Source organism: Lipophrys pholis (genome assembly GCF_963383615.2).
Source record: "Lipophrys pholis genome assembly, chromosome: 3".
NCBI lineage: Eukaryota > Metazoa > Chordata > Actinopteri > Blenniiformes > Blenniidae > Lipophrys > Lipophrys pholis.
Window position 1 is genome coordinate 14,326,788 of NC_137627.1, and position 16,214 is coordinate 14,343,001.

The 16,214-nt window shown below is 40.9% G+C and overlaps 1 protein-coding gene across 1 annotated transcript; it reads left to right on the forward strand.

The window, feature by feature from the left end:
• Positions 1 to 7,779: 7,779 nt before the first annotated feature.
• Positions 7,780 to 9,457, forward strand: LOC308107113 (alpha-(1,3)-fucosyltransferase 4-like). The gene has a single exon (XM_080459238.1). It carries the CDS (start codon positions 7,888 to 7,890, stop codon positions 8,995 to 8,997), a length of 1,110 nt encoding a protein of 369 aa, XP_080315364.1. The 5' UTR covers positions 7,780 to 7,887; the 3' UTR covers positions 8,998 to 9,457.
• Positions 9,458 to 16,214: the final 6,757 nt, after the last annotated feature.

Sequence of the window (16,214 nt, forward strand, 5' to 3'; positions counted from 1 at the left end):
TGCAAACAGTGAAAGATAACACATGAAGAAGATATATGTAGTTTACAAATTCCCTCCTAGTTATATGTAAATGTGACATCCAATATAAATCTAATTTCTGTTTGGAAAGTCACAATCCAATATATTTTTTTAGGTATTGTGGAGGTATTCTTTTGAACCGCCGCCACAGCGAGCAGCCCAGTGGTCAGGGTGTCAATGTGCATACATCTCCTTTGTTGAAGTGACCTTGAGCAATGCACTGAACCCTGGCTGTTCCTGAGGCGTCACTCCTGCTGACCATGTCCTCTGACCCTCTCAGTGTGTGGACGTGCCTCAGAGGGATATGCAAAGAATTTCTAATTACACTGTATATTCCGTGTGCCCTGAATTCCTGCGTCAAACTGCATTCACCTTAAAACACATCGCCTGTCGCGGATTCCACCGCGGATTGCTCGACACACCAGACCAGAGCCAGGCTGCTCAGGTTTATCAGGTTGACAAATCTGCCATGCACATTGTTTTCATTTTAGCACTTTGTGGCTTCCCAAATGTGACTTGTTGAGTGTGCCGAGAAGCCGGGCTGTGTGGAAAAATCCACGGCTGCATTTGCAGTTTGTTTTTTTGTTGTTTTTTTTAAATTTCTCGACCAGTCAGAGACTTTAGATGAAATCGTTTTACAGCTCATTATGTTTCCCTTCAATCTTTTTAATTTCTTTACAACCATTCCACTTTAATAGCAGTCACCATAAATAGACAGCAAGAGAATTTGCCATAAATAATAACACCTCAAGCACTGAGTTTGTGCGCTTTGAATTTGCTCCACTCTCTGGCCATTATTCAATTTGAAGCTGTTTTTGTCTCCTCCATCTTAAATGCTCGTCAGTGCTCAATTCACAGCTTTAATAACTTTCCCCTATTTTATCCTTCATTTATGGATATGATACTGTGTACTCAAGGCCGCTTTCATTTTTGTTGTTTTAATCACATCCTGCCACGTCCTTTAAAAACGCAAAGGATTTTGTCCATCTCTGTATATGCGCATACACTGTACATGATTTTTTTTTCATATTACATTAGTATAAGTGAAGTATACTGAGATGTTAATGTGTTAGGATAGACAGTAGGTTGCATGTGAATTGATGAAGGCGGTGTATAATCCTCTCATTCCTTTCTCTTTGTTAACCGCTGTTCCTTGACCTGGCCTCCCTGACTTGTGATGCTACCTATCATTAAGCCGAACCAGAAATACAGGTCTGGCATAATCTGCATAAGCTCAGTTGCCTTGCAATGTGACCATTATGCTGCATGCGTGCAGTTATCTCTTTCCATCGCACAAAGAAAAGCCTGTCAAAGGAACTTGATACTTTTTATTCCGGCATGACTTGTGAAACAGAAACAGTGTTCAACAATGTTTTTGTCAACAAAAGCAGTAAAAAAGGATTTTATAGATATGTATTTGCACTGGGGAATGTTTCATAATTGCTTGATGTTGCATTTTTATTTTCAACTTTACAAGGAATATAAATTTGAATAAACCCAGAAGATCAGCTGATCATTATTAATATGTACAGTTCAGGGACAAAGTAAAGGCACAACCCTGTTCTCGTAAAGGTGTTTGATAACAATGTGCTGTGACAACAAGTACAATTTCCTCACATTCACCGTCTAAGTCTCTGGACTGTACCAAAAAAAAGTAAACACCGTCATTTTATTGTTTCATGATACTGACAAAGAAAGGCACAGCAGCAGGAAAGATCTGGAGGTCGGAGAGATACTGTTTCTTCCTTGGCGAGTCAAAATATGAAACAGTTTATCAAAACACATTTTTCTGAGAACTGATTATATTGTAAGCATAATGCACCAGTAAAATATGATTGTAAATAAGATTTAGGGCAAAAATCACAAGTGTAACAATTTCAACAGTTACAAATGGTTTATAAGACAAACGTATGAGACATTTTGTTATGAATAATTATGAGCGTTCATGAACAATATTATTACATAATCTCTAAAACCTCACAAAGTTAGTTATTAAACCAAAAAATTGACATCTCCAGTGTGAGAAATGGGGAAGTGGGAGAGCTATGTGAGGGGGGGCTTGTCCTCCCACAGCTTGAAAACTTGTTTTGGCGACACTCGACCACCAAATTTGCATTCAGCTTTGTCATGATTTGTTTATGCACTGCACCCCGACTTGGTACCTTAACTCATGTGATTGTTGATTGACTTCACTTGGTATCATTTACAACCTGCACATTTTCATATGAGTTGGTTTTCTTTTTTATAATCAATATGAAAATAAAGACCAGGCATTGCACGATGCAGAAATACACACTCACCACATTTTCCAGTCCTATGTATTCATGTTTTAATATAATTTTAAACACACACCAGTGAGGACACACACGTTCTACTGAAACAGTAAGCTCAGCAGTCTTTGTGACTGAACCTCTGGTTATCCGTGACCCAACGATCAACCACATCTAAAAATCACTAACATTTTCTCCTTGTCATCTTCATACAAATTCAGCATCTGCAAATTAAATGTTTCCTAATTGCTTCAATCAATATATATATATATATATATTTTTTTTTTCATTGTCACTGATTTGGGCAATGTTCAACACACTAGAGACTGATCATACCGTTGTAGAACGAAGACCTTTGTCAGACTTCCATGTGGCGTTATGCTGCAAATCTGAAAGCAGCCAAATCTCCTTTTGATCACCTATGCAAGATTAAACACTCGAAATAATGTACCAAAAAAACAGCCCATAAATAATCTTATAATGAACAAAAACACAAGAAATTAACTTTCATCTCATCTCATGCATATAGCAAAGCACCCTTTCTTCAGGGAGACCATTAAACCTGCCTGTTTCCATTTCTAATGGTAATTTATCTGAGAAGAGCAGTGCACTCAGAGGTCTCTACATTTTTAATCCTGTTTCTCAAAATCTCTATATGGGCTGTTGTGTGTTTTCATGCAAAACTATACACTTATCGGCAATAATTTGATCTGAGGAATAAATATTTCCCATGCAAAGTGTGCAATAAAGGACTTAGAAGCCATATAGAGCCGGATCATTTGTACTGCCAGACGCTCTTCTCAACCCCTTTGCATTTTAACATGCACCATCTCCATGAGGATTTGACTGAATCTTCACTAGACTCTGGATTACTTTGAAGCAGTAGGGGGTACACAGTGTAAGCCGGAACAAGTAACAGTCTAAGTTATCAATCTGCCTACAAATTATCATGTTCGAGCTGCAGAGATTCACGCACATTTGCCATGGATGATTTGAGAGGGTTTTTCTCTTCCCAACTTGCCTTTTTATTACACACTGTGGTAAAATTAGAGAGGAGGAATCAAACAGCATAAATTGTTCATGACAAGGACAGCAGAGGAAAACATGTTGGGGCCCAGAAATGCTGCCTCTAAAAAGCAAAACCTCATCAGTTCTCTTACATTTAGTTTAAATATAGAGAAACAAATGCACATTCTTTGTGTCAGTGCCATTATGCTGTTAGATCTTGTTCTGCGACAGAGCTGCAGGGTATGAAATAAAACAGCCTTTCTGTCCTTTAGCTTTCCCACTTTTCTCTGTTTGTGTCCTTTTTTCCTCCTGCTCATTGACTCTGCCTGTAAGGTGCTTTTAGCGGGCCTTGTGCGGCCGGGTTAGAGATGGATGTGTGGCCCTTGGGAGCCGCGGGCAGAGAGCAACACTGATCATGTCAGACAGGCTGGGGAGGCTGCATAAGATCATCATCACCCAGCAGTGGAGTGAATCGCCGCAGTGGCACTTTCACACAACCTCTGACCTCCGGGATGACCTCTGAGGTCATGATCAAGGTCAGGGGTCAGCCAGGGCCTCAGTGATCAGGCTCATCGCAAGCCCCTCCTTCCCTTTCCTCGTGGTGTTTTTTTTCTTTTTAAGTCCAAAAACTCTCTCTCCCCCTTCATTTTTTTCCCCTCTCTCTTTCCTTCATCTTCTATCTGTTTCTTTATCGCTCACACTCTCTTTCACCAGCCGGGACCAATTGAGACATCCCATCCCCTGGGAACGCAAAAAGGAAAGCAAGAGAAAATCAATAGGAAAGATGAGTGAAGACCTGGAGGTCCCATCAAAAACTGAATGCTTTGCTCTGTACTGGTATGATTCACGAAGCCACAACAACACACACACACACACACACACATACTATACAGACACACGGTGGTGTTACTTAGAAGAAACAGGAAGGCAGCAGTAAACATATCTCTGTAAAATGTGCTGGAACTATTGGAAAATCTGCAAAATGGTTTCCAAAGTCAACATGAAATATATCTTGTTACTCTGTTTACATCATGTTAGTTTCAGCTGTGATGCTTGTACTGAGGAGGAAGCAATATTGACGCCTCCATGGAGAATCGAGGCCTGCAACAACAGTGGCGCTTATGCATGTCACATGGATACAGATGGGGGGAAAGAATGACATGGGCATAAGTGTCCATTGCATGGGAAATTATCTCTGGAAAAAAAACCTATTAAGACACAACAGGATATGACTAGATGATGAATGTTTCTGGTTTTCAAATCTGTATCGATGAGTCATTTGTTAGGTTGGAAATAGATCACTTGAAATTTGCACTTGTGCAACTACAGCAATTGTTATATTGTTTTAATTGAACTCAATATCATTTACAGTGACAATATCATTTACCTCTGCCAAAAAGTACTTCTTTCATTCTTGTTGGTTGGTTAGTTTGTTAGATGGTTAACAGGATAACTTAAAGTCCGTGGATGGATTCTGATGAAACAAATTGGCAGGTTAACACATAATAAGTCAAGGAAGTGTTTTTATTTTTCGTTGGAATATGGATCATATTCTTGCCCAGCAGAGGTATGCACTCTTTGAATGCTTTATTCTTCTTATAAAACATTACAGTAACAATACAAAAAAAACCCTGCAGTTTGTATTTAAAAACAAAAACAAAAACAAAAAGTCAAAGTATTTGTATATTTACATTGTAAAAAAATAGGCAGGATAAATTCACTCATATGAAATACTGCATATAGCTTTAAAAAAAATGAAGTACATGGTAAACAAATGTGAATAATAAAGCAGTAAATTAATTAGAATTATAGTGGCAAAAGGGAGATCTAAATGTTTTCATAATTTCCGTGTGAGTTAACTCAGTCTTGAATTACGATTTTTTTTTTAAACACATTGTGTAAATAATTCTCAATTATGAGAAGCATTATCTACTTGAATAAACGCCTCAAATACAAAATTATTTTGAATATTTGTTATTAGAAATTCTAATCACAGCTAAAATCGTTTGACTGTTTGTATGTTTTTGTTCATAAAAAAAAATCGTAGAAATGAACAAAATAATCTGCTGATTGATAAACAAAGAATTTATATCTTGTCTTGATAACCCGAGAATCTTTACCCATATGTGTTCATAATGTTGATCCTCAGCTTGTCTATATAACTTAAAAGATTGCTGTGTCTTCAACACAAGATAACCCCCGGGCAGGACATTAAATGATCAGCCCAAAATAGAACTGTTCGGATGAAAGGGAGGATAAATAATGCAAAAAGAATACAAAACCTCTTATGGGTAGAACAAGTCACACACGCACGCACATGCACACTCAGACATGCTTCATTTTTTTCTTTCTTTCTTGCTCCACGGTGAAGAAAAGTGAATGGATGTAACAGGAAGGAGGAGGACCCAGTGGGGACACACATGCTTCTTGCTTCATCTCCTCCCACTCCTCCTTGTCTGCCATTTTTTTTTTTTTTTTTTCCGCTCAGAGTCAGACTTCATGACATACGCCGTGTCCATGGGGAGGAATAATGTTGTCCCAGCCACGGCGTGTTTTTCCTGCCCACCAGAGCTCAGACACAACACGCAGCTCGGGACTTCCAACTCATCACTTTTTCATGAGTTCTGATCAGGATGCATCCAGAGCGCACACACAACCAGGACAGTTGATCCCTTTAAGACCCAAAGTCATGTGTCCGTGTCTTTACGACGGTGTGTTTGTGTTTTTATTTCAGTAGTTGTGCAGGTTAGATCATCCTGTTAAACTTGTGAGTCATTTATTAACATTTCCGGTTAGAGGGTGTTGCAGTGCTGGGTCATGTCTTATTAATAAAACATTTCGAGACAAACCTTTTCAAAGCCTCGCTGCTGCATGCCTAATTTCTAGCTGGCATGTTTATTCATTTGCCAGATTAAACATGCATGTTTTAAAAGAAAAAAAACAACCCTAAACAACCGCCACTACAGTGAAGCGATGCTGCTTGTAAATCCTTTGAGTTTGTGCAGGGAGACATCTAGTGGTGAAAAGTAGGTACAGCGGTTTATATCGGGAGACGTGCATGACTGGCAAAATATTCACGAGTCAACATATAAAATATGAAGCTTTACTTTTATTGAAGCGATCAACCATGATTGTATATTTTAGTGGAGATGTGTGCATGTATAACTGAGAAGGGTGGACTGTCTGAATGAATGCGATTGTTGATATATGAATATAAAAGTGTTTTATATATGGAAAAGCTCAAAAGAAAAAAACAGGATTCTGGAAAAAGGATGATGATAAAATTTGACGGAATCGGGCTAGGATTAAATAAGTTTTACTTCTTCCAACCTCTTCTGTTCCCCCTGCCCTCTCCACTTCCAAAGGTTTATGCATGTATAACACTGCACACAGACACCATGTCAATCTGTGTATGTGTGTGTGTGTGTACTTATTTTATATAAATGTATTTGTTTTAAAATCGAAAACAAATTTACACAAAATGAGTATAGATCTTCGTATATAAATTCACCATGGTAAGAGGAATGACAATCACTGGATCTAACACTGTTAAACATTGACATACGTGTGTTTTCTCGTATTTGCTTTTGTAAGGCTTTCCTGACTCATGACTGGCTTGGAGGTCTAAGTCATAATAGGGGCACTTTTGACACATAATGGAGTACGATGTGTGACAACAGGGGTGTACATGCTGTCACAGCAGTCTAATTGGAAATTCAGTCAAATGGAAAGAAATCTGAAACATGTCTGCTTTTGCACAGTTTAAACTAATATGAAATGATGTTTTGAGGTGCTTTAGTTTTTAGATTAGATTAGTATTAGTGCGGGAAAAGAGGAATTCGCATTAGAATAGAATAGAATAGAATAGAATAGATCCGTGCCAATATTCAACTTAAAGAACCAAACTTGTTTTGAGGTCTTAAGGAGTGAGCTATGTTGAGATTTAGAAGACAATGGTTGTCAGATAAAAAATAAACTCAACTCAATAAGTTGTCAAATCGTTCGTTTTATAACTTTGTATTTTTGACACTGCACTTCTCTGCTTTGAAGCCAGGGCTCCGTCTCATAAACAACAAACAACCTCATAAGCTGAACGGAAAAATATGCCTGCTTCTATTTAGAAATTCCTAGGTTGGTTTTTTTTTTTTTCCATCAGTGAGGCACCAAATGCTGGGTCAAGTTGTTTACCCAACCTAAAAGTACCTGGGAGGCCCTCCTAGAGTCAACAGGCCTCACAAAAACCTCATTCAGAGGGAACTGAAAGGCAGTTGCCACGTCAAGATATGAGTAACCATTCAGGAGTGTTTTTCTTTTCTTTTTCTTTTTTTCCACCAAATGATGATGATTAGATGAAAGATGACTTGTGACACAGGTTTTGCTGTAATTTAATGTTATGCACTGCTGACCACCCCTGAAACTACATTTTGCATAGAGGAGGACATAACGGTGTAACTTCTTAACTGGCTGTGGACACTCCACTTTCAAAATGTGTGGCTTCAGACACAATCTGTAAAGTCTGGTGGGGGGGGGTGACAGGAGGGCAAAGGGGCATCTCTTGGAGCTAACTTGGTGCAGCTCCACAAGGGAAAACATGCACCAAGATTTCTTCCACGAGGAAAACCTCGCTGTCAGACGGATCTTGTCTCTGTGTTTGGCTGCAGCCGGTTTTGCTCTGGTACCAGGGGTGTGTTTGCTCCTGCTCTCGGACTCGTTCCCCAGTGGACCGTTCGTTCCCTTCCTGGAGGACGGCAGCGGGGAGACCTTACTCCTGGTGTGGGTGCATCCGTTCGGCATGCGCATCCAGATTCCCGACTGCCGGGAGCGGTTCGGGTTCAGCGGGTGTGAGGTCACCGACGACAGGAGCTTGTACACCCGGGCTGATGCTGTGCTCATCCACCACCGGGACGTCTCCTCCGGGGTCGCTCGTCTGCCTCCGGAACCGCGGCCACCGGGGCAGAAGTGGATCTGGCTGAACCTGGAGTCTCCCACGCACTCATCGGGACTGTGGGAGTACGAGGGGGTTTACAACCTCACACTGAGCTACCGGGAAGACTCTGACGTCTCTCTGCCATACGGGTTCTTGGTCCCAGGCGCGCACTTGGATGAAGTTCCCCGGGGCCGTTTCGCGTATGCGCTCGGAGAAGGAACCTCCCCCTCCGATCTGCTCCGTCCCCGCCTCGTGGCCTGGGTGGTCAGCCACTGGTCCGAGTCCCACGCGCGCGTCGTCTTCTACAGGCTCCTTAAAGATCACATCCAGGTCGACGTGTTCGGGAGGGCGGGTCAACCGATCCCACTGGGCGGTGACAGCGTGGTGGACCTGATCAGGCGGTACCGGTTCTACCTGGCGATGGAGAACTCGCAGCACACCGACTACATCACCGAGAAGCTGTGGAACGCGGTGCGCGGCGGCGCCATCCCGGTGGTCCTCGGTCCGTCCAGGAAGAACTACGAGCGCTTCTTGCCCCCCGAGGCCTTCATCCACGTGGATGACTTCCCCACAGCGCAGGACCTGGCCCAGTACCTGCTGGAGGTGAAGGACAGTCCAGCTCTGATTCAGAAACACCTCAGCTGGAGGAAACACTATAACCTATATATTCCGTCCCAATGGAGCGAATACTTCTGCACAGCCTGCAGGGCCACCCAGAAGAGCCGAGGCAGGATTGATATAGTGAAAAACCTGACAAGATGGTTTTGTTCATGACAGCCTCTCTCAGTGTCACTTCCAGCTTCTGTCTGGGAAGATGCACTGTACACCTGCTGCTGAGGAATAATCACAGAGGGAGATTATTAATAAATTTCACAGCATATTTACTTGGCTTGTTTCGTCTGAATTGGCTCATCCTGGTGCTTCATAACCTTTATTAATAGTCACCTTCAGCTATTTTATGGACAGTTTGATTTGTTTTCCCTCCCTGTCACAGCTTGGACTGGAACCAGAGTATTCAACAACTCAAAGTCAAGATTTAATCTGACACATAGATGTAATGAGGATTGAATTTTTATTACATTAAAATTTAAAATGAATGAAATGGCCACTCATCAAAGAATTGTGTCAAAACTAATGTTTTAGTAGAAAACATCATGCGATAGCTACTTGTAATGTTTTTGCTTGGGATGACTTTATGGAGCTTTTGTTCTCTCAGTAAAGGTCTGTCACTAGCACCCGCCATGAATTGCCTTTGTGGATCCGTTTTTTAAAAACCCTTATTTTCTAACGACAATGAAATTCAGGATTCCGCCAAAAAAACGTGTGCGACCTGAGTTTAAAGTGAAATACACATCCATCCATCTTCTATCCCTCTTGTCCACGTTCAGGGTCAAATGGTGCTGGCGCCGATCCCAGCCTACTGTGGGCGAGGGCAGGATACAATCTGGACAGGTTGCCAGTCTGTCTCAGGGCAAACACATATAGACAGGCAAACCACACACACTCACATTCACACCTAGGAGCAATTTAGTGTCACCAAGATATACGTGATTTTTAATTCTAACGTGTGAGAGGTGCAGGGCTGTTGAAATGGACAGGAGGCCTATCTGCACATGGATGTTATTGTCACCCCTGTAGGACCTACATGGCTTGTCATTCAGTAATCTGTTTTGTCTCTTCATAAAACTTTCTCATGTGCGTCCCTTGTTAAGTAAATTGTCCAGATCGGAGAGCATGGCAGGAGAGGAGATACCTCCACCGAGATCACTTGACATCAACACTGAAGGAGTGATGTGTGGAAAGCTTTTGGCTTTCCATCAACAATGGGAAAATAACAAGTAGAGATACAGTAATATGAAAGGTCCGAAGAAAAACAAAACAAAACACTGTTGCACAGTAAGAAACCATGTAGCCAGGCTATGTTTTTTTTTATCTGGTGTGCTTCCCTCCCTCACTTTCATTAGGCATACAGAGCGCAGAATACAGCCCAATGATTTATGTTCAGTTAATGTGATGACTTTAGTCTGATTAATGAAGTATGATTAGTTGGTGTGTTTGAATCAAATGAGACAAAGACTGTGAAAATGTCCTCACAGAAGAAAGATCCTTTTCTCTACCGCTGGAGTGTGAATAGTGCTGTTTATTATCTTGGCAGAACCTGAAATACACACCTTACGTGCACGTAGTTTCTACAGCTTAATTGCCTGACAACAAACCAATTGGACAAACACATAACTTTTAAATAAAAGAATCTGCTCTCTCTGGACAAACCAGCAAAGAAAGTCCATAATGACTGCGTTAGTTACAGACCTTTGAGTTTACTAAACTGAAATTTGAAAATCTATGCCAAATCGCTTGCGTGATGCATGCTCGGTTAGTTTAATGGTAATCAGGCAGGGTGTATTTAGTCCAGGACACTTTTGACAATATGAGAAGACTTATTTCCTCCCCTCCCAATAACAAATGGATCCAAGCCCAATTCCTTAGCCTGGTTACTCTACCCATTTGAGAAATCCACAATGAAACCTAATTTCTGAGTGGAGAGGAGGGATTTTGTATGAGATGGTGCAAAGTGACTGACAATCAGACTGTGCTCAATCGTCACTACAAAATACCCGTGGGACCAGTCTTTTTGCCTCAGGAACTTCAGCCACCCACACAAAAGAGCAAATAAACCAAGAGTCATGCATCCTGACTGTGGCAGCACGAGGGTATTTACAGCCTCACATTGAGCCTCCATGAGGACCCTGATATTTCTGTGCAAACACGACAGACACAGATGAAGAGCAGAACTGGACTGACAAACTGACCTGGAACAAACCTGGCGGAGACACCGAAGTACAAACAGCAACCAGACATCAGGGGAGGAGCAGGAGCAGAGAGGAGGATGCGGGGGTGGAGCAAAAAGACAGTGAACACAGCCAGGAAGTGTAACACCAGACATCAGGAAATATGAGGAAGTATAAAACGTTCAGCCACTCTTTGCTTAAGCATCATGTATCCATTAGAAAGCACAAGGAACAACATAAGGAACAACACATATATTTGCCCTGAGATAAATAACTTTATTGAGCTTTTGTTTCAGCGGCACAATGGATGGCATAGTAAGGGAGGGACCAGTGCAGCATGCAACATTGGAAAAAACCTAAAAAAAAAGAACAGGAAAACATCATTCAAACAGTGTTGTGATACGTAATAACAACATGGCTATTTCTTTTCTTACGTATATGTTTTACCTATCATTTAATCCCCATCATTAACTCCCTGGAAGAATCTGGCTCGGTTTCTATTTTTTAATAGTCTCTTAGTTGAAGATATCTGTAAAATTAATGTTTATACTCACTAACCTTTTGCAGCCCATTGCTTAAACTCTTGATGAAATCTCTCAGGTTTACATTTATCATATGCTTTCCATTTCAGCATTTCAACTCCTTTCTAAATCTTATTTGTTTGACGAGTTTAAACCACAGGTCCATTATGTATACTATTTTGGATCCATTTCAGATCGGTTCATAATGCCCAATCACACTTTGAATTTGAAATGAGCTTACATTTGATATGCTGTTTCTGTTTTATTAGGAATAGGATATGACTTTATGGGTTTTAGTCACGTTTGGATTTGATTTATGTATATTGTTGTTTATCATTTTCTATCCTTGATTCTTTGGCTCATGGTTTTATATCAAGTATATTTGGAAGATTTAGATGGCAACACTGGCTGGTTTCACTTTCCACTGTTAATCTTTCTGTGAGAGAAGCATCACCGTTTGGCTGAAATAATATCAGAATCATTATTATCATTATCTGTCTGCAGTGAAGAGATTTCGTTTGAATTCCAAATGTTCCAATAGTAAAGATAAGAAAGTACTATTAATTCTATCAAATACATCCTCTAATTCTGAGTTGGTTAAACATGTTTTTTAAAAAATTATCATTATTAGTGTTTTTTTGTAGTCCCCCCCCCCCCCCCCCCCCCCCCCCCCCCCCACACACACACACACACACACACGCACACACACACCCAGAAACAACAAACAAACAAACAAAAAAAACCTCATTAACAACCCAAAAAAACCTGACACCAATGTGTGAGGCCTGTTGAAAATAAATTAGCCGTATTCTTCGTGATAGTGGGGTATTGGTAGAAGTGTTTTTATAGTTTCCATCCAGAAGGGGGTGCTATGTCCATTAAAGTTAATACAATGGGACAGAGAAGCGCATTTATAATGTCCATCTCTTCTTGTACCACTTATAATAAAATGTTTTTCTACCATAGCGGAAATTCAAATTCCCCATTGCTTCTATTTCCATGTTATTTTTAGTGTAGAAAAAAAAGTTTCCAATATGCATGTTTTGTTTAAAAGAAAATTAAATAAATATGGTGGTAGATTGAGTGAGTAGTCTCTGAAAATGCTTTCTACTTATTTTGGTTGATTTGAATTCAGCTTATTTGTCAGTAGTTTCTGTTTGATTTTTTTCTTTCCAGCAGCTTGTCAGCTTTGGAGTCAGATTCAGAGTTATTTTTTGCTTTAGGTGAGGTCTTTTCCCTTCTCTTTCATCTTATAATGTATCCTAAATTCCCCTTCGTTTTCATTTAATTGTTCTTAGGTTTTTTGTTACAGCTTTATTTTCTTGTGTGTTTCTGTTCTAGACATCTCTGCCTATCCACTTCGATTTGTTTGAGAACCTCTCTATTTTACAGAATCCCTGCCTTGAATCTGTATATTGTATTTTTCCTTTCTATTCATGTGATTTATGAAAAAAGCATGCAACGTGGGTCTCCTGAGCAAGACCTCCGGCCCCAACCAGCTTCCAAAACCGCAAATACGGTGGCTGCCAACCAATGGGTCAAATCTTTAAAATTAATTTCCCCAATAATAAAGTATGACAAAATAATATAAATGTTTACTGTATATATGTATTATATAAATCAATCATGTCTTGAACATATTCTTATGAGACCCCATGAAGAAGATTCTGTCATGAAGCTATCTATTGTGAACTGTCCCGTATACTCATCATCAGGAACAATAAGAGAATTGTAGCTTTCGGACTTTCTTCATTCTGAATACATTCCTGCTACTCGCAGCTCAGTTTTGTCATGCAAGATGTATATGCCACAAATAAATAGTGACAACTGTAATACTTAAGTATTGACACTAATAAATCAAAGTACAGAAATGTATCTTAAAGGATAGGAATGCCTTGTCGCCATAACTGTGCTCTACGGTTGCAAGCACGCTTATTTAACTCATAACATCTATTTCTTCCTTTACCGTCTATTGACACAAACTTGTCAACGCACTGCTGGGTTTACATAATCACTGACAGTAAGTATCAGAAGTATTTCCCCTTTACTGAGAGATGTGGAGGGCACAGGCTATAGACTGAGGCACCTGGCTGCTCTCTCACAGATAGAAGATTTCTGGTAAGTATGGATACATGTTCCTCTGGGATTCATGAAATCCAAAGTGGTGTGCCCCAAGGCTCAATTTCAGGCCCACCTCTTAAGCTTCCCCTTGGGGACGTCATCAGCGGAGACGGCATTGATTTCCCCACGCAGACGACACATGGCTGTACATTGCCATGTCTCCTGAAGACATACGGCCAAATTGATGACATTTTAAATTGTATTTTAGATATTAAATCATGAATGGCAAAACACTTCCTTCAGCTCAATGAGGATAAAACAGAAGTTTTAGTCATCAGCCCGAAGGAGAGAGAAACATAATGTGGAGCTGTGAGAACACCAACAGCAAGGACTGGAGCTTGCTTGATACCAGCTGGTTGCTCTATGATCACAAGAGACAAGACAAAAACACTCTGCATAAAATACATATATGTAGCTGCTTTGAACCAGAATTAATCTACCTGGAGCGCGATTTTCAAAACATGAATTTTACAGCTTTGTAAATACTGAACAGGAGTAAATTATATTTATGGCTAAATTGTCCACAAACAAAACTTTTTCATGCAGCCACTTTTAAAAATGAATTGGCCACCCTTGATCTGGGATATGGTGCCTTACCTTAGGAAATTTATCACATAGAGAAGAACAGAACAAAAAGATAAATCTTAGAAAAAGTTTCAAGATGCAGATAATGCAAATGCTGGTCTGTAAATTACAGATTGCACTTATTTCAAAGCCGGCAGGATGGAAGTCGTAACTCTTGTTTCCTGGTGCTCTCCTGCGGTGTGAAATATCACCTTGTGTCACAAAGTGACAAGTTTACAGACGATGAGGTGAGTCGTTGCCTGGCAACAAGGTGATATAGTGGCTGTGTCAACATGAGATAGTGATTCAAAGATACCGGCAGTCTTGGTGCTGTTGAGTAAGCTGAAAATGAGCATTGATGAATACTCAGATTATAAAGCAATTTGATTTGATTTAAAACCGTTAACTGCAGGCTACAGCTTATTACAAAGATCCCTCTCAGCTCCCTCCAAGACCCCCTGTTTGGTAAAAGTGCCATTCATAACCTGTGAGGCCCCCGGCTGGAAACACAGTAATCTCATTTGTTCGGCAACAGATGTTTCTCTTAAAAACATCCGTTCACTGCTGAGAGAAAAGTCTGCCCCTCATTCTCTCAAGGGATCAAAGCTACCAGTATAATCACTATGAGATCTGTCACGTTGTGTACTGGTTCAACGAGACATATTGTTTTACAGTAGGCTTACTATGTTGTAAAACTGTAAACATTCTCCTCCTTTGTCCCTCTCACACAGTCTACCTTTATTTCATGGTCAAGCTTTTGATGTTAAGAACATTAAAAGGCAATGTAAAGGGACAGGAAAGAAGGACAAAAAATGCATATGGAATGAGAAAAACCCTGAAACAAATAAACAGCACAGTGTTCCCATGGCACTGCGGCGCCTTAATCTGATGGCTGGTTTCCCATGGTTTTGTCTCACTGCCCCATAGACCTTCACTCTGTATCACTGATGGCTCCTGTGATTGCAATCATCCATCTTACTGTCAAAAGCAAAAAAAAAAAAAAGAAAGAAAGAAAGAAAAGAGGGCAAGAAATCACACAGACCATCTCAGTCTTTCTCCCTTGTGCCCCGAAAACAAGCCACCCCACTGTGAACCTAACCAATACTTGGACCACAGGCCCTTTGCGGTGTGTATGTATGTCCGTGTGCTTGGATGATTAACAAGGAGAACCATGTTTGTGTGTGTGTGTGTGTGTGTGTGTGTGTGTGTGTGTGTGTGTGTGTGTGTGTGTGTGTGTGTGTGTGTGTGTGTGTGTGTGTGTGTGTGTGTGTGTGTGTGTGTGTGTGTGTGTGTGTGTGTGTGTGCGCATCGTTGTGTTGTGTGGGCCTGCACTGTGCTGCATGATCAGTCACTGGAGTGTACACGGGGCAGCGGTGGACATGTCTGATCTTGCAGCTGATCAAAAGCACCAGAGACTTGTTCCCTTGTGGCTGTGCGAGCGGCCGCCCTCATATCAACACATCTCTGTTCGGTAGACGGGAGAAACAAGAGGGGGGCTGAAGGGGGGAGGAGGAGGAGGGGGAGGAGGAGGAGGAGGAGGAGGGGGAGGAGGAGAGACGCTACATGAGGAGAGAAACAGACACAGGCGAAGCATAACACAGATGAAAGGACACATAAAGAAGGCCAGAGAAGAGGATGACAATGATACATAACCACATTTCCCTCTCCGTTCAGATGAACTAATTGGATGGCAAAAGTCAGCTCTGTTATTATAGAAAAGAAAAACACGCACACGATCACTCTCTGCAAAATGCAACAGCAATTTCTGCCAGAGAATCTATGCAATTACAAAATTGGGACAAATCTTTCACTTGGTTGCTTGTCGGTGAATCAGATGTTGAATATGCTTTCGGATGTTGTTGGTAACCTTGATGACAGGAACTTGTGTTATGCGATCGCCCGCAGCGAGGATAAAGAGCAGGAAGAACAACAGCCTGTTAATAGGAAGAGGACGATGAGGAGGAGGAACTGCCAGGATGGTGCTGCCTGTAAACAC